Source organism: Eublepharis macularius, chromosome 14, assembly GCF_028583425.1.
Source record: "Eublepharis macularius isolate TG4126 chromosome 14, MPM_Emac_v1.0, whole genome shotgun sequence".
In the NCBI taxonomy this organism is placed as follows: Eukaryota; Metazoa; Chordata; class Lepidosauria; order Squamata; family Eublepharidae; genus Eublepharis; species Eublepharis macularius.
In genome coordinates, this window is record NC_072803.1 from 51,533,937 (window position 1) to 51,560,914 (window position 26,978).

General features: G+C 44.9%; 1 protein-coding gene across 1 annotated transcript in view; it reads left to right on the forward strand.

Moving 5' to 3' along the window:
• PAPPA (pappalysin 1) overlaps positions 1-26,978 on the forward strand; it is a 286,686-nt gene that overhangs the window by 183,648 nt on the left and 76,060 nt on the right. The window contains exons 11-14 of the mRNA XM_054998574.1: positions 12,160-12,264; positions 13,833-13,968; positions 15,090-15,303; positions 23,930-24,098. Of these exons, the coding sequence (XP_054854549.1) occupies positions 12,160-12,264; positions 13,833-13,968; positions 15,090-15,303; positions 23,930-24,098 (624 nt within the window). The remainder of the gene's footprint in view (positions 1-12,159; positions 12,265-13,832; positions 13,969-15,089; positions 15,304-23,929; positions 24,099-26,978) is intronic.

Here is a 26,978-nt window from a genome sequence, read left to right on the forward strand (position 1 = left end):
AAGTGTTGAGGTTCAAATCAGGAGTGACACGATTCATAGCTTAGCCGTTGAGCCACCAGACAGCATGCAGCAACATCAGGAAGCTGTAAATGAGTTATCTCATGATTGCTGCCATTTGTTTTAATAAGTCGGCAAGCAATGGCATGATATTTTCAGCACCACTTGATGTTTTTATTGTTGTTTTTATGCGTTTGTATGTATTCTAGCTCTGATTTTAATTGTTCTGATGGTGTGTTTTTGTTGGTTGTAATGGTTTTTTGATATGTGGTTTTAGTAAGGATATTTTGTGAGCCACCTTGGTGGCCCTTTAGAGGACAGAAAGGCAGGCTATAAAATGTATAAAATTAATCAAGAATGGGAGTGAATTTGGCATAAGAATATGGTGTTAAATTTTGAGTGGATCTGAGATTTTACAGAGGATTCGTCCGTGTAGATAATGAAACCAGGGATGATTTCAAAATTGTCACCTGGATGCTTTCCCTGGATTTTGAAGTTGAATCTTGTGTGTGCAACTGGATCACTGTGTTCAGAGTCCTGTCTGTTCATGATGACCATGTGCACTTCTTTTGCAGTGCTCACAGCTTTAAAAACAGTTTTAATCCCACTTTAGAGATTTAGTTGGTGGCGGGGGGACAACTCCAATTTGCCCAGCTACCTGCATTTTAGACATCTCAGAAAATTGATGTTTCATCAAATGCTTCTCAAGGCAGGAAGATTTTAATCGTGTTTTGGGCATAAGGAGAGAGAAGTGCATAAGCATGGCAAACAAGCTTTGTTACTGAATTATGATGTTTGAACGTAGCCAGTGAATTAGGAATTGTACAGCATTCCATTTCTTATTTCTAGATTTTGTAAATTATCATAACTGTGAAAGATATTACTGTATTTTATAACAACTCTAACTTGACTTGCAAGTTAAAGTTTCTTTTATGGTTTTTCCGCCTTTAATGGTTTCTCCTGTTCATCCTGAATTGTGCTCGTCTTTTTTCTTCGCCCATAGTCATAAAATTTGATAGAAATATTGCTGTTAAAATTTATGCCTGCTTCTGCATCAGTTGTGTATAAACAGCATTAAAAAGTGGTATATAACTTATAAACGACATAAAAATGCCATCAAAGAGTCAACAGCAAATGGAAAATTTGCCAAAGGAAATAGGTGGGATTGAAATGGTCTTCCCAACTGTGAACAGAAATGAAACAGAATGGGACAGCAGGGGGGGGGGAGGTCGAAAGATATACCCCTAGTTCCACCTCAAGTGCTATCACTCCTGATTTTTAAGTGTGACAATTTCCTTTTTATACTGTTGAACTGAATTGGGAAAGAATGTTTGAGGAAGGGAAATCTTTGCCTGCTGACATTCAACTCAGGCTGAAAGTGAGTGTAACAGTCATAGTGGTATGGAAAAAGAAATTGTGGTGTCTACCAGTGGCCGTAAGAACTGTGCCGTGCCAGAATTTTTACTGCTGAACAAAATGCTTCCCCGCCTTCATTTATTTGATTGACAACTCCTCTGTGATTGCACAGTAACTGGCAAGGTGCTGAAGCTATCAGCTGGACTACAGTCAAAGGGAATGTGCTGGCATAGAGAATTGGCTCAGTAGCTGAATGAGATGACCCTGTTCATAGAGCTCTGCAGGAGCCGGGAAGGTTTCCCAATCATTGCGCCAAATTCTGTTTTCAGTCATGCTGGTGAAGCCGCCGGCCGTTTGCTCCTGAATAAGGAGGACTTGGAAGTATTATAGAATTGTCACGTTTTTGGGGGGGATGAGAGAGAAAAGTCAATTAGCCATACTGGCTAAGGCTTGCATTATGGATGTTAGTAAATGTGTTTGCAGCACAACAAGACAAACTTCCCCCCGCCAAATGCTGGCAGTTGCATTGGAACTTGGGTTTATCCCTCCCCCCCTACATTTAGTGGAACAGCTTGCACTCCCCACCTGGCCAGCACACGGAAGACCTTTTTTTTGAAGAAGAAGAAGAAGCTGGTTTAAATGTCTGAATTGCAGCACACTTTTATTTTTTATTTATTCGTTTTTATTGGAGGGGGAGTCTTAACTATGTTTGTGTGTATATCTGTCCCACATGGGACATTTTGGAAAAAAAACTGGCTCACTTCCCAGAGACCAGTGTACAACTTCACACATTGCACAGGACCTTGAGTACTTTCAATCACTTTGGGAATTCCATGTCATAAGGACTTTGTATCATGTGAATCAGCCGTTAAGTTGTAGCTGAGGCTTATCTGATTTTGCACGGAAGTGCAATGGGGCATGTGAGTTGGTTATCCTAGAGATCCTTTGCACAAATGGTAGTGCTTTCCCCAGTCACAAGACTACTCTCCATTGTATTGGACTTCAGCTATCCTGCCTAGTGTTGCCAGCCTTCCACCAGATCAAAGCAACAAAATCAAGATAAGATTCTACCCAGCAAAAGAAGCATCAGCCATCCTAGTGATGGCAGGCATCTGCTTATTATTAATAATGAACCATTAGCAGTGTCTGAATGAATCCAAGAACCGTCATATATGTTTTATACAGACAAAAATGAAGAGATGTAATTCAAGAATATTATAAAATGATCAGTAATGGATAAAAATGAAACTAAATAATATTTGGATGCCTTTGTTATGTGTGAATCTGATTTATCTACTTAATCTTAAAACCAGAACCAAATTCCCTTGAATGCCTCTTACTTGTGCCGACCTAACTAATCTTGGAAGGGTTTGGTTTATGTATAAACAGCTTTCTCAACTTTTTAAAGCAGGTTTGTTTTGCATTCATATGGTTTCATGGTCATACAAAGCATAGTTGGACATGGCTCCCTCATTCATAGGGTTAGATCCAACCAGCTTTTCTGCTTTCGAAAGAGGCAAAAGAACCCTCCCTCCCTCTCCAAAAGCTATATTGAGAATAATGGGAATTGTATGGGCAAAAACTCTGTGGAATGTGGGCTGTAGAAAGGAAAGGAATTAGAAGAGACTGATTGGGGGATAAAACACTGTCTGGATCCAATCCGTGGCCATCTTACCTAGTTATTTGTGTGTCTCTTTATGCATTAGAAATATGTATCTGCCCTCTCTCCATTAAAAACTGTTCAAGGCAGCTCACATCCTTAAAACAAATACCAGTTGCTGAAAACAGCATAGACCACTAAGCAGCAATAAAGCAATCCAGCAGCAATAAAATGAACAATGCTTAAATTTTCAGCAAAGTAAGCAGCATCTAAAATTAACTGAAATCATACTAAACTGTTGCAGTGCCTAAACTGAGAGGAGCAATTTTAAAAAATGAGGGTGTGAGACCCTTGGTGGTGGAAATTACCCATAGCAGAAGCTTAACAAGTTTGGTGCCAGGCATAATGCCGTTGGGAGTGTGTTCCACAGGCAAGGCACCAGCATAAAAAAGGCTCTGTCTCTGGTTGCCACCTGCTTGATTGGAACTGATGGGCAAATTCAAATACCTTCTCCACCGTAGGCTGTACTTGCATAAAATGTTGCAGCCCTTGAATATTAGTTGCGTAGCTAGGGAGAGGAAAGGAAAGCAACAGGTCAGCTTTTCAGGATACTTCTGAAATTCTGATGATGCTTCTCAGTCACATCAGGAGAGGCCGCGGCTCAGTGGCTGAGCGTCTGCTTGGCATGCAGAAGGTCCCAGATTCCATCCTTCGCATCTCCACCTAATTTTTTTTTCTGTGTGCATGCAGTCTTTAATATGGGGGAAGGAGAAGAGATGAAAACTGCCACCAAGGACTGAAAACCACAGCAAACTATGTGCATGTTCCAGAATTTTAAAAAGGCCCCTACTTAAATTCAGGGGGATGAACTCACAGGATAATAGAAGACTGGAAAGGGGGACATGACATAGGTTAGGTCAAATTGCTTATATTTTGTTTCATAATTGGTTGCAGCCTCTATTCGGATTTATGCTTGTTTTTCACATTTCTGTTATTCGAATTTGCATTTACAGACCCTATTGCATGGTTTCTGAAATGTCTGTGAAATTGACTGTACTAACTTGCACTGTGTAATCCACTTTGAGTCTCAGTGAGAAAGGCGAGCTATAAAGAACTAGATAGATATATAGATAGATAGACCTATTTTATTGTTTACTGAATATCTCAGCTGCTTATCTATTGACTTATCCTATGTAATCCACCTTGAGTCTCAGTGAAAAAGGTCAACTGTAAATAAATATATACATAAATAAAAAAGGAGGAGGATGCACCGAAAAAATTATTATAGGAGAATGATAAGATACAAAGTGACCCCTTCCAACCAATCTGAGTTCCAAGTGGAAATTTTGAAGAAGCTATTTTCTCTTCATGGAGGGAAGTCAGCATGGTATAGCCCGATTTCGTCCGATCTTGGAAGCTAGCAGAGTCAGATGGTACTTGGATGGGAGACCACCGAGGAAGAGTCTGCAGAGGAAGGCACTGGCAAACCACCTTTGCTTCTCACTTTTCTTGAAAGCCCCTTGCTGAGTTTGCCATCAGTCAGTTGTGACTTGATAGCACTTTACACACACAAATTCTCTCTTCCGTTCCTTTTGTTCTGTTTTAGAAGCAGCATTAGTCTAATACAGTCTGATAATATAATAAACTGGATTAGAGGAGGGGCTGTGGCTCAGTGGTAGAACATCTGCTTGGCATGCAGACGGTCCCAGGTTCAGTCCTCAGCATCTCTAAGTGAAAGAATTAGACAGAAGATGGTGAGAAAATCCACCTTGGAGGGCTATCTGATTCAGTATACAGCAGCTTTTGTGTTCTTGTGATATACCAGTTTTCTTGCTCTGGAGAGCAACTTTTGACACGTTTCTTTCTTCCTCAATTATTCAGTTCCCCTCTTGGGCACTTTTACTGCTGTATGCTGGTAGCAATTCTGCATTTTTCAGGGAAAATATATATCTGAGGTAGTGGTGACAGTGGAGAGAAATCACGTCAGAATGCAAAACCTGCTTAGATTTTTCAGGAAAGATGCCTGAATGGGAGCAGGCGAGATAATCTAGGTTTTCCTATTTCTTGCAAGGCAAGCATATATTCGACATTCAGAGATGTATAGTCTTCCACAGACAAAAGAACATTGCATATGAATTGGCCTTGGGGGGTGGGGAGTTGGAGTGTGCATGTCTGCTAGATCGCTTTCCTCCTTCCCCCCCCCACCCCCAATACATTCCTGAGGCCTTGAAGTCTACAAGAATAAAACCCAGAGTGGCAGCTTTTTAAGGAATATGTTACCTTATGATTGGCAAATGCTGGGGAAAGTGAGTCAAAGGGAAACCTCATGGCATTCCCTGGGGGCTGGGAACATAAACTGTGTCTCCCTCTGCCCTTGTTCACTCTGTCTCCTCCACTCTCCCTCCTTGTGTGCACAGTGTGTGGGTGGAAGAAAGACAAACTGGATTAGAACCCACTGGAAGGCAGAGACAATGTTAGATTCTTCTAATTGAAACCAGCTTTCCAGGGAGGGTTTGGACACAGTGATGCCAGGAAATGGACGGAAAGGCTTGGAGTCTTCCTTCTTTTGGAGCAGAGGGCAAACTCCTTCACTCTCCAGCATCCTAGTGGCGGGGTCGCAGGGAGCTTTGAGAGAGAGATGAGGCAGTGGGGAAGTTGGTCCTCAGGATACCTACCTCCTCATTGGCTGAGATGAGATGAGCAGCCAAAAAGTTATCCTACAGCTCTTTCTGCAGGCTGCCAGTTGCCCAGCTGTCTCTCTAAGGGTGTCACATGCCAGTCCCTGAAATCTGGACAGCCTAGTTTGTATTGTTGCTCATTATGCATGGAGTTTACTAATTACCCTAATCGAGCAGCTGTGTGTGCCAGTTGTTTGCATCAGATTCCTGGCAACTGCCACAAAAGGTTGGCAAAGAATCCGAGGGAGCACCTTTTGACCTGTCCATTTTTCTGGTGCCAGGATTTCTCAGACAGCAACAAAGCTGCTCAGGGAGAGATGTAGCAAGAATGTCAATCATAGCTGTGACTCACAGGCCAGAAAAATGGGAGGCAGGAGCAGGCGTGTTACTTACTCAATGAGGGGGCCTGAACTTCTTGCCTTGTATCTGTCATATTTGCAGGGGATACAGAATGATTTTGTTTTCCATGGAAAGCTGGGATTCTGAGTCAGCTAATGATCCAGATGGGCTCCAAGGGGCATGCTTAGAATTCAGACAAAGCTGGGGCAACCCAGTCACAGAGCAACCCAATGTCTCATCCTCCCAGCGGGTTTTAAAAAGGAAATACGTGTACACAGCGCAGAAAAAAGAGAGAAGAGGGGCGTATATTGCTGCTTTCCCTCCTACTAGAGTGAACAATGTAAACAGGTCATTGCTGGCACCTGGTCCAAGTTTAGTAGGCTGGAATGCTGCCACATGGATGAGACAAATGGGTACAGGGTTACCATCTTCCAAGTAGGGCCTGACGTTCTCCTGGAATTACAACTGGACTCCAGTTACAGAGCTAAGTTCCCCTAGAGAAAATGGCAGCTTCAGAGGATGGGCTCTATGGTATACCACAGAGAAGTGGTTCAGCTGCGAATCAGCACTCTACTGGTTCAAATCCCTCTACTGCCATGAGCTCAGTAGGTGGTCTTGGGTATGCTGCCCCTCTCAGCCTCAGCTCCCCAGCTGTATTGTGGGGATAATAATAACACTAACTTGTTCACCGCTCTAGGTGAGACATTAATCTGTCTAGAAGAGTGGTATATAAGTGCAGTTAGTAACCCTGTACCCATAATAATAATTATTGTTCTTATTTAAATTACACACAACACAATCAATAATAAATAAAGATCATATGTTATCATTGATTAGCCTTGCTGAGCTGATAAAAGTTTCTGCCAGAGACCTAAATATCATTATCATTGTCATCGTCATTATTGTTGTTGTCGTTGTTGTTGTTATTGTTGTTGTTATACTGAAATTCCTCCCCAGGCACTGCAAGTGTTACTACCTCCAGGTTGGAAAATTCCTGGAGATTTGAGAATGGAGTTTAAGGATATGATGTCATTGAGTCCATCCTCCAAAACTGCCATTATCTACATTATAACTGATCTTTATAGTCTGGAAATCAAAGGGAATTCCAGATTCCACCTGGAGGCTGACCACTCTACGCACGACCCCTCAAATCTCCAGGAATTTTCCAAGATAAGAGTTGGCACCCATAGGGAAAAGAAAAAAATAGACAGTTCTGGGCATAAATGTTGGGAGTAAAAAAAACAAGCAGACATGGAGAGAGTGCTGAAGCTGGTATGGATGGATTCCAGAAGAGGTTTGGCTCTGGGGAGAATTTCCCACTTTGTCTGTTTCCCAAGACCTCTCCAGGCTTATTAATAAAGTACAAAGCAGGACGGAGACCCTCCTCCGCTTCTACATTAAGTGTTTGTTGAAAATGCATAGCTGTCAAATCACTCCTAAAGAGCAGGCTTCCAGATGGAGGGTTGTGTGAGCATTAAGTCTGTTACTTTTGTGGGTTTTAACCCAGAAGGTCCTGTTTTAATTTTATTTTTGTGCCTTTGTGTTATTTCTTAACACCAAACTGTTCCTGCAAAATGTACACTTTTTCTCAATGCTGTATACTTGTGCATTATATGCATATGTTCACATTGTATTAAAATGTACACTTTATGAAGGAATATACAATAACAATTATCAATTAGTTACTCTGTTTAGATCTGCATGATTTGGATGTGAATGAAAACAGTCGTTCTGAAGAAGCAGTCTGGCTTTGCCTGCAGGTGCTTTGAAGCACTCAGAGCGGAACTACAAGTGACAAAAGGCACAGGTTGGACACTTGTCAGCTTCCCTCAAGTTTTGATGGGAAATGTAGGCTTCCTGGTCTTGCAGCTTGGCTCTCTGACTGCTGTCCAATGGACTTTTCAACTGTCACTTGTCCAACATTCCGCCAAGCTGCCTACATTTCCCATCAAAACTTGAGGAAAGCTGACAAGAGTCCAACCTGTGCCTTTTGTCACTTGTAGTTTTGCTCTCACTGAGTTAGAAAAGGTTTTCCATTCAGTGCAAAAAGAGTGGAAGAAAGCTGCTTCGGAAAGAGTAGCTACCACTTACGGTTTGGGGTGCCAGCAATTTTGTCACTTTATGCTTGCTCACTTAACTGATTCTTCCAGACAGCTGATATAATATAAGCTTATTAATGTGAATTAATTAAGAAGCTGAGCAAACCAGGATATCCCTGGTTCGAATGTCATATTTGCTACAAATGTACTCTTTCTTAGCTTCAGCACCCCCACCATATTGGAAAAATAATACTGGCCTACCTTGCAGGAGTGTTGCAAGGATTAAAGCAGGAGTCCATATGCAAAATGCTATGAGTACTCAGAAGTGCTACGCACATGCAAAGTATCATCATTATTATTCGTTGACCAAAGCTTTCTGAGCGATTTGTCTAGCCAACAGATCTGTTCAAGATTGCAACCCTGTGGGAATAGTGTTCTAGGGATACTTTACAGTCATGATTCAATGAGTCCATATGTGACTCCAAAGTAGAGCTTTGAGAAAGGGCTAAAGCAACACACATCCTCGTGTGATTTTTCAGATTTCTGGTTCTGGTTGCAGACAGAACCTGGAAAGTGCTGAGGTTCACAAAAAGCCAGAAATGGAAACATAGAATATTTTAAATTATCAGAGCTTTGCTGAACCTCATGATGGTTTGTTTTGGGTTTGGCTCAAGTTTTTTAGTAGAGGTTTGGGTCAGCTTTTAATATCGGTTCTCACTCATCCATTAAGTGACACGTGAACGGTGCCAAACCCCCAGTCTTCCCAACCCTCTCCATGTTGTGAGGGGCCGAGCAAGTTCAGGAGTGTGTGAGGCACACAACGAGGGCCGGGGAAAGTGAGCAAGCCTCCGCCACCCCCCCCCCTTTGAGCTGCAGTGTTCTATGGCCATATAAACTGCAGATGCCGGTAAGATAAATCTCCTAACTGGGATAGGTATTAAAATGTTTTTTGTAAGCGGGCGGGGGGGGGGAGAGAAACCCTTTTCCTCACAACAAGACACAGGCTGCTGAAAATACAAGAAAAGAGAATGGCAAAATGATACATGTCGAATTGCTGGAATGGATTTCAAATGCCAAAGATAGTTTATGTAAAGGCTTGCACTGTTGTAAAATGTAACACTATCCACTGGCAAGCTTCTATGAAGTTTGGTCCCAGTTAGGGTTTTCTTTTTCCTTTTTTTTTTTTTAAACAAAACTGAAAAACTTCTTCCAGCCCATTAAAATTGATTTATGCTTTGCCCGTAGATTCCTTCAAACTAAGCCTTTGGGGGATTCAAATTAGAGAAATCATTACCTCACTTTCAGCCAATCCGGTCTCTCTGTTCCCAAATATTCGAAGCACTCCTAGCGTTGTTTTGACTTCTGCTGCTGAGCACAGGGGAAGCTTTCTGACCTGAAGTGCTGTGCAATCATTTCCTCCTGCCACCCTGGCCTTGGGGGAAAAAACCATCCAAATCTTTCTGTGGGCCACTGTTGTCATAATAAAAGTAGAGGAATTGCATACGCACAAGGATAGATGTGGCAAAGTCGGTTACAGCTGTCACTGCTGGGTTTCCCTTTGTGAAGTCTAGAGGGGCGGCTGTCCAACCATATGAGCAATTTTATGCCAAGGAGCACACCTGAGTAGGAATGTTGGGACTCTGGTTATTCCCTACATAGGCCTGTGTTCTGCCTTCCCGGTGCTAGGATGGCCCAGAGGTGGGCCTTTGTTCTCTTTCCAGTGCAGAACTCCCAGTTTGCTCCCCCGGGTTCATTAAACTAGAGGCAAAAACATGGCAGGGCTCTGTGTGTTTATGAGTGCCACTTTATTAGCAGGGCACACTTAGTTGGCATTGCTTTCCTATTTGCTACTCGATTTATGGCACATTAGCCAATATACTGCTTTTAAGTTTGAATAACGTCCTGCAAGATAATTGATTCTCAAAGTGTGGGGCCTTCTAAAGGGAGGTTCAGGACCTGGCCAGGTGTTTTCATTTAGTTTGCATTGCATTGACTTCCAAGCAAAGATGGTCTTTGTTCACAATATATTAGAGAAAACACATACAAATGAACATGAGCTTCACTCATCTGAACAGGGCCTTCTGCGGGGGCCACCTTGCACATGAGCAAAATTAACATCTTCCCCCCCCCAACCCTAGTGTGATGCCTGAGGCCTTTTGTTTAAGAACACGCATGTGTCCTACTCAATAATAGGAATGAGCAAATGTCCCCAGTGCTCTTACTTTTGATATTCATTTATGTGTTAGGCAATAGTTTGGGTTCTCTGGTTTTTCCAGCAGTTTTTGCACAGTTGTTCGTATTATGTCTGTGTGTTGCACGGTGGCTGATGGACTTGATCTCATGCTTGGCTTGCAGAAGGTTCCAGGGAGAATGTCCAGCCTCCCAGGTAACAGGTATTGATGAAGAAGACCTTTGGAGTGCCAGTTGGAGTACACAGTTCTTACCAAAACAGTTCCTGTCAGCTAGAGTAGGCAGTGCTGATCTAGACAGTCCAAAAAGAAAAGGCAGGTTCTTGGAGAGGCTAGAACATGTGCTTTGCATTCAGATCCCTCCTTCCGCCTCCATCATCTTCATCTGAAATGTTCACAGATGGCAAGTGCTTGAAAGATCTTCTTCTGCTTGAGTCCTTGGAAAGCCCCTATCAGTCAGAGCAGACAATACTAAGTTAAAGGGACCAATGCCCTGATTCACTCTAAGACAAGTTCACATCTCCATACAGTTTGCATATGAGCAGAGCATATCATAAGCACATTGTTTGCTCCAAAATTCTTGTCATAGTATGAACATCAGTACATTGAGGTCGACAAGCTCCGTGGCGCAGAGTGGTAAGCTGCAGTACTGCCGCCCAAGCTCTGCTCACGACCTGAGTTCGATCCTGGCGGAAGCTGGGTTCAGGTAGCCGGCTCAAGGTTGACTCAGCCTTCCATCCTTCCAGGGTTGGTAAAATGAGTAACCAGTTTCCTGGGGGTAAAGTGTAGATGACTGGGGAAGGCAATGGCAAACCACCCCACAACAAAAAGTCTGCCAAGAAAACGTCGTGATGCGACGTCCCCCCATGGGTCAGTAATGATTCGGTGCTTGCACAGGGGACTACCTTTACCTTTTTTTTACATTGAGGTTATGATAACAATAACACTGATGTGCTGTTGTTCATTTTATGAGAGGAGTTTGGTCTGAGGAAACAGAAAATGTCAGAAGCATAAGAGATTGTGGGTTTGATTCACTCAAGGAAGAAGCAAAATCAAAATAGTGATCCGGAGATTCAGATAGCAGAGTTGATGGTGTAGGCAAATCTGCAAACCACCAGCAACCAGCAGACAATGAAACCCCAAGTGTAAACAAATATAAAAAGAAACAGAGTGGACAATGTTTGCTCATCGCTGTTCTGCATTGCCGCAAAAGCCAGTGTGGTGTACTGGTTAGAATATTGGGCCAGGACCAAGGAGTTCCAAACTCAGATTCCCACTTTCGATGAAACTGGCTGAATCACCTCGAGCCAGTTCTTCTTTCCCATCCCACCCTACAATACAGAGCATTATGAGGATAAAATGTATGCTGCCCTGAGATCCTTAAAGTATGGGTGAGATAAGAATGTACATAGTAACCCACACCATTGTTAAAATATGTTTGTGCGCCTGGGGATAGCAGAGGGAGGAAGGAGTACACCACCTTAAATTCTTTGAGGGATTGATAGGATAAAAATAAGTAACACAGTTTTGAGAATCCTTAAATTATCAGCTCCTTTGGATCCTTCTGCCTATCTTGTGCTTCTTGGTGTATGTAATACAGGTCCGGCCAACCTTTTTTTATGTTTTCTGTGCATGTACAGATTTTCTGCTCAGGTGTTTTCAAAAACAGCCCTTCTAGTTGATTATCTTGTTTCCCATAATGAGTAGCTCAATACTCCTAGGAAGCCCACTGCAACCCAAACACATCTGCCAGTCAGGTATGGTGGCTCTGCAGGGCCTCGGTTATCTTCCTAGTCTCGCTGCCTGCAGAAATTGGGGAAAATCTGTCATCTTCTGTGCAGGTTGCCATTTAGAACTAGTGGTTTGGCTGGATGGGACACAAAGTGTGCTTTTACCTGCTGTAAACTTTTTTCCCAGAGTGTACTTAGAACCAAGAGTAACAGCTCCTCTCTTTCACTCAGGCATGCCTAACCAAGGTCTACAGTGATGATCTCAGTGATGGGATGTCTCAATATGCATGGTATCCGTGCACGGCCAACCACACCCAGACCATTTTCTGGCTCAAGGTAAGAGAACATAAGACAGCGGGCCTTGTAGGATCACAGCAAAAGGTCTCCTGCTCCAGCATCCTATTTTCCTCAGTAGCCAGCCAGATGCTTCTGGAAAGCCTGAAGTAAGCAGAGTATAAAATCAGTAGGCTTCCCCTGCTGTTTACTTCCTAGAAACAAGCCAGAAATCCTGCCAGTGAGAGAGGACAGGGCTGAGCTAGATGGAGTACATCTTACTGGCAGATTCATGTATGTTTCTTTGGCCCCGCTGTGATCCTGTAGCTTCCGGTTTTCAACTGGAAGTGACGTTGTCAGGGCTTGTGGAACATGAGCACAAAGAATGTTGATTAGGGCCCCCACTTGTCTACCAATCCCCCCCCACACACACTTTTCAAGTAAGGGGGCTGGCAACCCTAGTTCTTGGGATTCCAGTGCAGTAGGAATATCATGGATCAGGGCATTGACTTCTCTTCATTGACTGAGCAAGTCAAAGGCTGTGATGCGGAGGAGACTGAGAGCCAAGCTACAAGTGACGCCTGACACAGGTTGGACACTTGTCAGCTTACCTCAAGTTTTGATCGGAAATGCAGGCTTCCTGGTCTTACAGCTTGGCTCTCCGTTTAATTAAAGTTTACAGACACCCCCCCCCACACACACACACAGTGGAGGGGAAGGGGGGACGCCCGGCAAGAGCCCAACGCTTGCACTCCCCTCCCGACTGCATGTTCTCCCTCCCATAGACTGCCGCTCTGTAAACTTCTGTAAGCTGCAAGACCAGGATGCCTACATTTCCCATCAAAACCTGAGGGAAACTGACAAGTGTCCAACCTGTGTCAGGTGTCACTTGTAGCTTGGCTCTCAGATCCTAACACTTCTATAGAAGAGGTGCATCCAAGACCCCTCTAGGAGCCCCCCTTTGGTGTCCAAGAGGATCCCCAAGAGATTGGATCAGCTTGTTCCCTCCAGGAAGCAGCCCTACTTTCTTCCTTGGATTCAGACACTGAACCCTCCCAATCCCAAAACTATCTGTAGCCCCTGAGGTCCCTTCCCAGGAGCTTATGGGAGTGGGGTGTGTGTGTGTGGAGCGGTGGTGTGTGGTGTTGCAACATAACTTCTGGTCATGTAAGCAGAAGAATGTCATGTGTGGTTGGGACAATCTAGCACCCCTCTCCCCCCATTCTATGGGTTTACCATAGAGAGACTTTTTAAAAAATTAGAAGAGCCTCCCATGATATCACTTCTGGTTATGTGTCCTGTAATGTCACTTCCAGTCATAAGTCAGCTTATGATTCTGCATGCACATAATTGAATGCAAGCCAATATGTACAGGCAGCTATGTGCATGTACATTGGTGACAATATATAAAAACGCCACTAAGAGACTGAACTTGTAGAAAAGGGAACTGCACCCTGAAAAGAGATACCTCTAGCAACCAACAGGAGCATCCTTAAAGGGGGGGGGGGAATCTGGACAGTGATTTGCCAAGGACAGGAACCAAACAGGGACTGTCCCCAGTGAATAAGGGCGGTCAAAACATACGCCTCTCTGCACTTGATGCCCTGGGTTCTCCTCCCTTCTTTTCCCAGGCTCTCTTCTCTCAGCCAATGGTAGCTGCTGCTGTGATCATCCACTTAGTTACAGACGGAACCAATTATCATGACCAGAAGCAGGAGACTATCTCTGTGCATCTGCTTGACACAAGAGACCAAAGCCATGACCTTGGTAAGAATTTTCTGCTGATCTTTTGCCAGCCCGTTTTCCACTTGCTTCTCAGTCTTTGCTCAAATATGATAAAACATGTTATTCTTATCAAGTAAACATTCCAATGACATTGGAGTTTTGTGACTGGAGTTGTCCAATGACATTGGAGCTTTGTGCCATCTAGGGGCCCAAAGAGCAGATGAGGATGATATGACTTTGGACCACAGCACTGGGGAAGGAGAGATTTAACTTAAACACTTATGGAGCTGCCTTATACTGAAACAGACCATAGGTCCATCGAGTCAGCGTTGTCCAGGTCTCAGGCTGAGTTCTTTCGCATAACCTCTTACCTGCTCCTTTTAACTGGAGAGACCAGGAATTGAACCTGGGATCTTCCGCATATTAAGCAGATGGTCTGCCACTGAGCCACGGCCCATGGTTCCTTCTGCACTCTTTCCCCAATTGAAAATGCCCCTGTTTCAGATCTCTGGGAGAGAGGGATACCTGGGCACCCCTACTAGTGCTTAAAATAGCTTGGGGGGCATTTTGATCAGGGGAATGTTAACCCCCACTTTCCCAGGGCTTCAGTCCCAATCCATGCCCCATATGGACACTTTTAAAGGCCAAATTACACATCTGTGCTTACAGTCACAAAACTCCCAATGTCATGTGCAGTCTGGCCCAAAGTCAGATGCCTGAAAGTGGGCTCAAACATAAACCTTTAATGGCATTACTGGAAGGCACTCAGTAAAGATTCAGTGAGTCTTTGAAGGGAGGGAAAAAGCCATAATAAATTATGTGTGTATTCGGTGTGTTTAAAGGTTGCACATCTAAAGCCACAAGCTTCAGCAATCCTGTGTGAGCTAGGGTTGCCGTCTCCAGGTTGGAAAATTCCTGGAGATTTGGGACCAAGCTAGAAGTGACGAATTACACTTGAATGGCAAATGAACAGACTCACATGTATTCCTCCCAGCTCTCTTGCGCTCCACTTGCACTCCACTCGATCACGTGGTAGTATCACGGAGCCTTGTAACCCCCCCCCCCTAGACATTTAGCTGCTGAAAATAAGGGAAATGGCTATGTAAAACACTGACCTTTTCTCTCTCCCTTCCCTCTTTCCCTTCTTGTCTTCCCTCTGGCAGGGGTACATGGTTTGAGCTGCAGGAAAAACCCCTTGATCATTCCTGTCATCCATGACCTGAGCCAGCATTTCTACCACACCCAGGCAATCCTGATCACCTTCAGCTCTCAGTTTGTGGCCATCTCTGGGGTGGCCCTGCGCTCCTTCCACAACTTTGACCCCATCACCGTCAGCAGCTGCCAGAATGGACAGACCTACAGCCCAGCTGAGCAGAGGTGAGCCAGCCGGCCTCTCTTCTCTCCTTTCTCCTCCTCTTTGCCTCCCTCCACTCCCAACCTCCTGGCTCTTTACCACCCATAGGCTTCCAGCTTCAGAAGGTCTGATCAAGGGGAAAAGGAGAAAGGACGGGTGACCTTTGGCATCACTGGTAGAGGCTGTGGAGTTCTCATTGAATAGGAGCGGATGGGGCATTTAACCCACGTGGGAAAATGTCAGTAGATTATTTCCACCTCTTTTGTCTTCTTGCTACTTTCCCGGCCGAGGTTGAATCCACATTGCCCCAATAATGGAATTAAACGGGCGACTCAAGAGTGCACACTCCCACTGCATGAAAAAGATCTTTATCATTTCTATCACACTCCTCAGCTTTGGACAAAGTGCTTTTCGGTTCTAATTTATTTTCATGACAATCTCATGAAAGAGGCAGCGTGGTGAAGCCGACAGAACACAGGGCTAGAATTAGGGTGACCTCAGATCTCCATAAAGCCCACTGGGTGGCCTTGGTCCTCACCTCTTTCACAAGAGTGTTGGAAAAATAAAATGGGAGGGGGGCATATACACCCCCCCCAATCTCCTTGTAAAAAGAAAGATTAGAAACGGAAAAGAAAGAGCCTGTGAATGAGAGCCAGCTTTAGGGCTCAGCAGGGATTCGGTTCTGTGTCTTTAATGGCAAGCCCTGCATTCTACCTCAGCTGCACACACAGATAGAACTGAACTGTTGTATAGCCCATATTATCCCAGGTGAATACTCGTAACTTTCTTATATCAGGGTAGGCCATTGGCTCACCTACCACAGTGTTGCCCACTATGACCAGCAGTGTCTCTCCTGGATCTCAGGCAGAGAACTTTTCCAAGACAGGGGAAATGAGATGCTTTTAGCTGGAGAGGCCAGCCAAAAGGTAACCTGATACCTTCTATATTTAAAGGCACGTTCTGTACCTGAGTCTAACTCCTTCCCTTCAGCAACTTTAGTCATATCTGCAGGATAGGTGAATCGGTCTATTGCAACAAAAACACAAAGAAGTTTTCTGGCATCTGAAAGCCATGCAGATTTATTGTAGCACAAACTTTTGTGGACTAGAGGGAGGCTGCTGTCAGATTCTAGTTTATAAGCCCTAAAGGAGAGGGGAGGGGGAGCGATCTGGATCCCTGCATTCCATTTCTCAACCCCACTGCAGTGTTCTCAGACGCCACCCTGCAGCCTTCATTCCAGTGGGTCTCCCTCTGTCTCCATCTATCTCCTACAATGGGACTTGGCCAGACGTCCACAAACTGGACCTCTCATTTGAAACTTGATCTCACATTTCTTAGACCTTTGAATTTACTCATCTTGTTTCAGTGGAGTGATCAGATGCCTCGTATCTAGGTCAGAGCACACTGTCTGCATTGATTTCTTTTATTTTCTTTATTTTGCTATAGATACACATCTTTGTCTTCTTGATCTAAAAAGAGATTTGCATCAGTTTGAAGAAGGGAGAAATATTCAGGCCACAATCCAATGCAAACTTTTCTCTATTTATATTTATATCCCCCAGGGTGTAGTGGTTGATAGCTCTCCTTTTCACGGAAAGATTTCTTTGTTAAAGGAAAGAATCCAGGTTCCTGGTCATCAAGTAACTTAATAATTTGATGTTGGCATGTAATTGTCTGGAATATTAATTTTAAAAATGTATATAGTGTATCTCTAGAGTTGACAGGCTGTGCCTGGTGGAAGTTTGAGGAGGGGAAAAGGGGAGGGGGCACGAGCATTGTGTGCACTATGACATCACTCCTGGGAATAACCAGAAGTGAGGTCATATCACTCTAGGAATCACCAGAAGCTCTATGGTAAAACTACGTTTCTGACAATTCCTAGAGTGATGTGACATTCACTTACAGGATTTTACAGGAAGTGATGTCACACTGTGTGCAATGCTGGGGGTTTTTTCCCCCTCCCTTGGCGTAGGCAAAAAGAGTTCTGCAGAAGGTATCCTGCCATAGCGGGAGGCCTGGCAACTCTATGTCTCTCTGATAGATTAAAGTACCTTACAATTAAAAGAGCAAAGGAAAAAGCATTCCCTCCTGTGGGTGAGAGAGAAGAGGAAACGCTTCTTCTGAGATGGCTCGAAGAAGCATTTCATCTTCTATGGGGAAGAACAGGAATTTCTTTTTCTAAAACGGTGCCTGCCACCACTGTTTTTATTAGTTCTTATACAAAAAAAAATCAAGTATTAAAAACAGACTTCTACTTTCTGATTAATATACCATTTTAGTTGATCAAAAGCTTTAACTGATCACACCCAGGGCTTTTTGTCAGCTGGAACATGGTGGAATGCAGTTCCAGCACCTCTTGAAAATGGTCACATGGCTGGTGGCCCTGCCCCTGATCTCCAGACAGGGTGGAGTTTAGTCTGCCCTCTGCGCCGCTCCAACGGTGCGAAAGGCAATCTAAACTCCCTTCTGCCTGGAGATCAGGGGGCGGGGCCACCAGCCATGTGACCATTTTCTCCGAGGGCAATTTAAACTTTAAAAAACTCCCCCCTTGTTCTGCTGACCCAAAGTGACATCATTGTGTGGTCCAGGGAGTGTGCACACACTTTGCGCACACGCATGTGGTATCAGGGGCACCACCTTCCTCCAAGAGTTGCCCCCTGTGCTGGCAACCCACTGAGTTCCACCACTTCTTTTCCCAGACAGTTTATTACACCAAACAGTTTGGTGTACACCAAACTGTGCACTGTTTATTACACCAAACAGTTTGGTGTACACCAAACTGTGCACTGTTTATTACACCAAACAGTTTATTACAAACTTCCTTATAAACAGAATGCCAAGTAGGCTGGTTAAGCCGATGGCAACTGACTTCATGTGTCCGGAGTCGTTGGTGCCTGCGGGCCACTGAAATTATGAGTCGGGGTTCTGAGGACCACAAAGCATCACATCCAGGTCTCTCACTTGAGCCACAGGGGTGGGCGACCTCTTGCCTCACCATGTCCATTCAGCTACTTGCAAACTGGCTAGTTTTCATAAAGCCTTCAGCATGTGATGAGAGTGGGAGGAGCCTGCCTGTGCTGGCTTCTGGGCCATGGTGAGCCACCCTTGCAGAATGAGGATTCCCGGGAACATTAGGAACTTACAACACTTGCTAGAAGTGCTGTGCATGGCAGCAGACACAAAAGGGAGCATTAGGCTGGCTTTCCCCATTGCTGTTTGTCCCCATTGGTAAAAACAGGTTCCTTTATTTCTCACAACCAGCAATCAAGTCCTCCTATCTCCCAGCCTGTTGTGAAGATTTAATGAAATGAGGAAATGTTATCACCTTCTCTGTGTCTTAGACGTGGGGCTGGTTATAAATCTACGATAAATGTACACATCCCAGTGCCAAAACTTTGCAGGTCTTGCCACGCTATCTTGAGTGGTTTCCCAGTCGGGCTGTCCCTGAAGACTCGGGTCTTGGAATCGTCTGTCTCTCCCTTGCTCATAGCATCTCCAGCTTTTTTTGTGCTCATCCTTCCCATCTCCTTGGCCTGCAGATCTCACTTGGCAAGGCTGTCTTTTGCTCTCTTAAATCTGGAGGCTTCATAAAACTTGTGATTTTTGAAAACAAGGGTGCTGGATGCAGAGGCATCATTTCAAATGCATGTGTGTGTGTGTGAGAGAGAGGGGGGGTGGAATACATTGATTTCAAGGGAAGAAGCAAGATTCTCTGCATCATTTCTGGTCTCGATGACCAATTTCTTGAACAAATTGCCAAAAATGTGCAATGCATCTCCTGTTCCAAAGATTCCCAGGAATTACCCTCAGCTGTTATACCTCTTGTCCCAGAGAGGGGGGGGGGGGATGCAGTCTACAGAACAGTATTTTGCAGGTACCTGACTGTTTTGTCTCAAAAATCCCAATCCCAATTTTATTTTTCGTTTGTGAGACTCAAACCTTTTATTTTTTTTAATTTCTGTGCCCTTTTCTCTTTGTCTATACTGAATTTTCCGCGTTAAGTTTTACACGGCTTTTCACTTTTGTGCATGTGCATCAATTACATAAAACTAGCATATAAATGGTGTAAAATAAAGAAACAAATTGGGAACACTTTCAACAAAAATAGGCAAAATGAAGAGACTCACAACAGCTATGAAGACATTTTTATACCTCTCTAACTGTGGGTAACAGAATGCTGAACTAATGACCTCTACCAAAACCATTTAGGGAGCTGACCAGCGGTGTCGTGAGTGCACCAGCGGCCAGGCACCTCCACTGCAAAGCCCCTCAGGATTGTGTTAATGTTTCCTTGGTGCTTAGGTATGCTCTTCCAATAAATCTGAGAAAAAAATACATCCATGCACAGGTGACTGGGAGAAGCGCATAACATTTCAGATTTGAATGCAAATCTACCTTTCATCCAAACTTCTGCTGACATGAAAATAAGCTTGATGTGTTCTGCTAAAAAGGGCTCACGGAAAGAAGGGGAAAGGCCTTGGGCAAGCTGCTGTCTTTCAGGCTAAGGAATGTTGTGAGTGAGTTGTAATTCCCTTTGCACACCAGCAAGTGCTATAGAATAACAATGCAGCCCACTCCATGCTGACGTCAGCATTCATTAAGACCTGCTCCCAAATTGTCTGCCTGACCTGATCCTTCCCGTGGTATTGATCTTCCTCGTCTTTCTTTGCTCCCTTCTTTCCAGTCTTCAGAAGTGAAGAATATTTTTTTGCCAATTTAAGTCTCAGGCATTGTTAAATTGACTCTTTCAGAATCTTACTCAAATATAGGCCTTGAGAGATGTAGTGAGGGATGATCAATAAATAAACTTCCCCTTGTCGTGAAGATGGATGAAGAAAAAAGGTCCAGCAATTGCTGCATTGAGAGTATTGGTTTTCGACATGGAAGAAACTGGTTCAAGTCCCCATTCAGCCTTGACATTCATTATGGAAAATATTATACTGAATTAGGCCATTGGTTCCTGTACAGTAGATCCTTGCCATTTGACGATTCATGAGTCGCAATTTCACTTCTCCATGGTCCAATCAGCTGATGCAGTCTCCAGCTTGTATTTACGTGATAGTAATCATTACATCATTACATTTTGTAGGAAATTTAGTTGTTTTGCTACTGGGAAGCAGCTAGGATTGCCAGCCCCCCTTACCTCCAAAATGGGAGATAAGGGGTAGCATTGCAGGCATAGAAGCCTGATCTGTCATCCTCACACATCCCAGAGGCCCCGATGATGTCCGTTCCAGTTGAAAAATGGAAGCGAGTATTCTCAGCAGAGGTAAAATCAGCTCAAACATAGTTGTTTGGGGCTGATTTGGCCCCGCTGAGACCCTGTTGCTTCTGGGATTGTACCGGAAGTGCATCATTGGGGCCTCCGGAGCGTATGCATGCACCATTTCACCATGTGTTGCAGTGGTTCCCAGCCTACTTCCCCACTCTCTTCCCCCCCCCCCCACTGGATGAGTAGGGCCAGAGACCATCCCTTGGAGCAGCAGAAAGTTGCCTCCCAGTATTCCCAGGGATCTCAGGGATAGATTTCCCCCCGAATGATAAGGGTCAATGGTAGCTCAATATTGTCTGTTCTTCCAGGTAAGACATTCTTGGGCAGAGAGAGCACTTGTTACTTGTGTGCATGTTTAGATGCAACTCAATGACAAACTGGTTTGTTCTGTGTTGGAAATCACTCTGTTGATTCTGGCCATGCCACGGAGGAAGTGGGTGAGCACTGGGCATTTTTGTGTTACGCCAAGCCATGATTTTGTGTTATGTTTGAAGTATTCCTTAACCCAACCAATCTCTAGCGGAGATAGGAATTGTAGAGCACTGTGAGCTTGTTAGGAGCAACTGCATGGATCCTGAGAGCTTTGGCACAAACATTATCATCAGGCAAATTTACCTCAATTGAACTCCCTTGTTTACATGCAGGGCGAATTCCTGATCGGATTAACTCAATGTTTCCTGTTGAAATTCCTCTGTAAGGGTAAACTGTGGAGGGAGGGTTACCCATGCATGCTGCCCCAAGCTCCTTGGGTAAGAGTGAGATAAAATGGTACTTTAAAGAGAAAAGGAAGAAAGATGGTAGCGGGTTGCACTACAGAGCCAAGTCTTGTCTTCATAATAAGTAACAAATATGTTCATTTGTAGCCACTTCTATGCTTGTGTGATCCTTGAACTAAATCTTCTCAGTTGCCAGAGAAGAGGCGGTTATCTCCTGGGGACTTAAAGGACCAACATTGCAGTGACAGCTTTTTTTCACCTGCTCAGTAGGCAACACCTGTCTGTGAAATGATCACAGGAGCTGACTGCAAGGTTAGCTTGATTCGCGGGCGGACACTGAAGCACAGGTGCCAGTTTGGGCAGAAAGGCAACCTCTAAATGCTATACAGAAATAGTAAGTCTCAATTCAGAAATCCCAAATGGATCCCACACACACCCCTTTAATAATATGGCCCTTAAGAGTTAGAGGCAGTGATGGCAGCTAGCAGCTGAGTAGTGCAAACAGAATAATCCAAATTAATTCACATGCATCTGAAACAGCTTGGCAAATGATCAGCTCCTCGTTTTCCACAGGTGAGCAGGATGTAAACCAAAGCAGACGTCCCTGGCAGGACCCTGGAGAGAGGGCATAGAAATCTGCTAAATATTACCAAATTATGATTTTAGACTAAGCTCACACACTCTTTCCTGCCCTTGTATGATCAAATTGATTTGCACCTTCTAGTGTAGCAAAAACCCTGTTTTTGATTACAACTTCACAAGGGATTTGAGTCCAGGGGCACCTTAGAAACCAACAAGATCCTCTGGGGTTGGGCTTTTGAGTCAGAGCTCCTTTCCTCAGATACTTTACAAGGGGGAATCCACAAGGGGGCAAGACTTGCAGGGGACAGTGACTTGCAGGGGGCTCACACTCCTGCCGCCATACCCACCACTGTGCTCGCTGCTCACTCACTTGCCCTCAGCAATCTGGCCTTCTCAGGCCCGTGGAGGTAGCTCGGGCTCCCACTCCTGTCCTCCTTTTGCACCTCCTGCCCTGATTTGCCTGCCTGCCATCTCCGGCTCTGCCTGCCCACTCTCTAATTTCCCCTGTCTGCTCACCTCCCCTTTGCTCTGCCTGCCCACCTCCCCTGCCACTCTGTCCATCCATCTTTCATCCTCCCTGCCATTCTGCAGGCAGTGGTGGTGAGGGGTGAGGTAGCAGCTCCTGCCCCCATCTGGTTCAAGTGACCACTTCCTCTCCCCCAACATCGCCCATACACTGCAAGGAGGGTGAATGCTGCTGGGCCAGTGGAGGAGCATTGACTGTGCAAACACAGAAAATGTTCCTCTTTGGGCGGGGGGGGGGGGATTATTTCCCCTCTTCTAAAAAGGTAAAGGTGGTCCCCTGTGCAAGCACCGAGTCATTACTGACCCATGGGGGGATGTTGCATCATGACGTTTTCTTGGCAGACTTTTTGTTACGGGGTGGTTTGCCATTGCCTTCCCCAGTCATCTACACTTTACCCCCAGGAAACTGGGTACTCATTTTACCGACCTCGGAAGGATGGAAGGCTGAGTCAACCTTGAGCCGGCTACCTGAACCCAGCTTCCGCCAGGATCGAATTCAGGTCATGAGCAGAGCTTGGGCTGCAGTACTGCAGCTTGCCACTCTGCGCCACGGGGCTCCTTTTCTAAGATTTCATAATTTCCTACAAACCTGGGAGTTTCCCTGACGTTTGTAGAAATATCTCCTTTCTCTCTTCATGGCCCCGATCTTTGGATTTAAGTATTCGCAGATGGAGCCATGTTGAGAATTAAATATATTGATTACTTGCTTTTTAAATGGATACATCCTTTCTGTGTGTTCTGGCCATGGGTGGTATGTATTAGCTTATTGTTAATGGATTTGTTCTAAGTGGAGATTTCCTGTGTTCTCAGCTGCTAGTTTATGGCATATTATTTCTTTTAAATGCCAGGACCTATGGTGTAGCATAGGAATACGCTGGGATTGATTCTTAGTATTATTGCTTAGATGTAGGAACCCAAAGAGCCCTGCTGGATAAGACCAGTCATCCAGTGGCCAAACTAATGACCCTGGAATACCCGCAAGCAGGGGCACAGAGATCAAAACCTCCCCCAGTTGTTGCCTCCACCACAACTGGTGTTCAGAGGTATGCTGCCTCTTAACATGGAGATTCCATTTGACTATCATGGCTAAACAGATTATAAGCCAGAGGAACTTGCCATCCTTTATTGCATAATGACATGTAGGGCGTGTAATTTTGCTCCATTAGGCTGTCCTTAGGAAACAAAACAAATACTTAATTAGTCCAATTTAAGTGCAATCATCTGGTATTTATATGATTTGTTTCTGCATGTGGCCAACCACAATTGGTTGAAGTGTAATTCCATATTTAACAAGAACCCTGGAAAATTTTGTCCTGTGCAGAAGGCTTAGAGATTTCTAACACAGAATTCTCAACACCCTCGCCAGTCTTGAACTAAGATACGTTTGGACTGTGCAATAGGCCCCTAGATACTTGTTTTGATATTTAACATGCCAGCAGTGTCTGCTACGATGTGCGTCTTATGGATCTTTGTCCCCAGGCTTCACCTGAACTACTGGTCCACCTTTCATATCTGTAACAAGCTAATCTAGTGGCTTCCCATTTCCCCCAACAGCTGCATCCATTATTCTTGCAAAGCCACTGACTGCCAAGAATTGGAGATTGAAAATGCTGCCGTGACTTGCACCAGCAGGGGGCACTACAGTGGTGCCCAGTGCAACGTCACTTGCAAAACAGGCTACATCCTCCAGATTCAGCGAGATGACGACCTTGTGAAGAACCAGGTCTGTACTTCATACATACCATCCTCTGCAAAATGGGTGGGTGGGTGTGCTTTAAAAGCTCATAGCACTACAGCAGGCAGTTCAGCGCTTTGCTTGGAGGCCACGGCACAGGCTGGTGTGCTCGCTAGAAGGGCTGTAAAGGGTAACTGAAATGCACGGCTTCCTATATTTTGTGTGTGGGGGGGGGGTTCATTTAAAACACTGATATTTTCTCAGTTTGTCTGTTCCTAAAGCACCTAACAATCAAGATTCCAAAGGCATTAAAACAATAATCCCAATAAGCAGTAGAATGAACTTCACTTCTTCAGGCATCTGGTGGGAAATGTCATTTCCTTTTATCTTCTTTCATGTAAAAATCCCTGCAACCAGAAATGTAGCAAACCAGGATGAAAGTTTCTGTCCGATGCAATGATTTTGTATCGAAGCGGTCAAAAATGTGATCCTCATACCTGGCATCTGAAGCAATATTGTCCATCTTGCCACTTCATTCTAGAGAGGGGCCATAGCTCCGTGGTGGAGAATCTGCTTGGTATGCTGAAGGTCCGAGGTTCTGTCCTGGACGTCTCCCATAAAAAGGACCAGGAAGTGGGTGAGACCTCTGCCTGGGACCCTGGATAACAATTGCCTGCCTGAACAAACAGTACTGATCTTGATGGATCAATGGTCTGATTCAGTTCAAGGCAGTTTCATGTGTTCATGTGTTTGGCTGTGTCTGTGGGCCAGTCTTTAGGCACACAGAAAGGGAGACTCCACTCCCCAAAATATAATTCTTGATTTACTTGTTTGTTTGTTTTTTACTTTAATCGTTTGATTTGATGTGTGTTCAAAGCACACAGCCAAAATATCGTTTAAAAAGAAAACCATCAATAAAAGGAAGATTTTTAAAAACAAAACAGCAGATCTAAACAACTGAAAGAATGAATGTATCATTTCCATGTGGAACTCACTGCTGCAAGATGCAATGATAGCTACTATCTTAGATGGCTTTAAAAGGGGGATTAGACAGATTTCAGGAGGACAGGTATATGAACGGCTGTAGAATGTCCATCTTCAATGGCAGAGAGGGCAACAACACCAGAGGGCCTTGTGTCCCTGCTGATGGACATTCTAGAGGACTGGTTGGCCAGTGTGAGAACAGAATGCTGACTAGATTATCCATTTGGTTCTTGTGTACATTCTTATATCTACATCCTTACATCTAAAAATCAGCCTGGCAGGATAATCCCCTCCACACACCTGACAGATAAGCAAGCCAGTTTGGTGTAGTGGTTAAGAGCGCGGGACTCTAATCTGGAGAGCCGGGTTTGATTCCCCACTCCTCCGCTTGAAGCCAGCTTTGTGACCCTGGGTCAGTCACAGCTCTCTTGGAGCTCTCTCAGTCCCACCCACCTCACAGGGTGTTTTGTTGTGGGGATAATATTAACATACTTTGTAAACCGCTCTGAGTGGGTGTTAAGTCATCCTGAAGGGTGGTATGTAAATCTAATGTTGTTGTTGTTGTTGTTGTTGTTGTTATAGGATTCACAGACCTCTCCAAAATAAGAGCAGAGGAAGGTCATGGGACAGCGTAAAGGCTGTGCTGTGGCTCCGGATCCTTTTCGCTTTCATCTCAGTTCCTGAGGGAGTGAGCCATTTGACTGAGCCAGTGTTTTGACCCCTTCGCCCTCAGACCAGTTCTAGATCTGGACCTTGTTGCCAAACGGGGCTGGATCTTTAAGATGTTTCTGGATCCAGATCTTGCTCAGCTCTCCCTCTTTTCTTGCTCTCCGCTTGTGCCACCTTCCATTTTTGGATTTGGTGGTGGGGATGCCGCATGGCAGCTTGTCATTTGGGGTGGAGGTTGGCCTACATAGGACGTTAGTTCCGTTTCCATTTCTGTGGTTTGTCTTTAATAAAATAAAATAAAATAACTGAGTGGCGGCGTTCTAGTCTCCATCTAGAGCGAAGGCACCATCTGGACCTTCCGTGTGACAGATCTTACCCTGACGTGGCCCCATCCCTGACTGGCTGCCTCTTGTCCCTTCCAGGACAGAGCTGGCAGCCACTCTCTTTCCCCCCCCCCCCACCCTGCGCTGCTTGTTTACTCCTCTCTGTCCACTGGACATCACTGGCTCTTTGTGCGGGAGACAAACCCAAGATTTAAGCAAAAGTCATGCCGTTTTTATGGGAAAAAAGAGCTGCAAGGGACATCTGTGCAGGGGTGTGGGGGGGGGCGGGGAGGACAGAGCATGAATCACGGGGGATGTTGTGGGAGGTGGGCTATGCTCAGGGGTCTCTCTGTGTTTTGTAAATATGCTTAACCCCATCATAATGTTACCAAGGAAAGGGTAGTCTGCCCTTTCGATTTAACTACCCAACAAGTACAGGAGCCTGCACGTGGGGCCTCTTCCTCTTCCACCCCCCACCACCCCACCTTCATTCATGCTAATTGGCACCAGCATCAGAACCCTCGCAGCAGCTGGACTTTTCTGCAGCATAGAAAACAAATTCTCCAATGAGCCTGACTTATTGAACAAGGAAATAACTTGGAATGGGCCTTGAATGGTGGAGAGCACAAGAATCCGCAAACCAAATAAAACGGCACAACATGTTTTACCAGTCACCGTATCATTTCAATGGCAAGGAGCCCCTTTATGGGGGGGAGGGTAGAGATCGGAGCCAGTTACCGTGCCTGGTTTTGATCAGGGAACCCTGCTTGCAAGGCAAACGGGTACTTATTTCATTCCCTTCTCCTCTCCTCTCCACTGAGCTTTAGGGCCTTTGAACGTGTGCCGTTAACCAAGTCAGACCATCAGACCGTCTGGCCTGGTGTTGTTTCCTGTAGCTCCCAGTGGCTCTCTAGCCTCCTAGGTGAAGCACTTCTGCAGTCTGTTGTTTCAA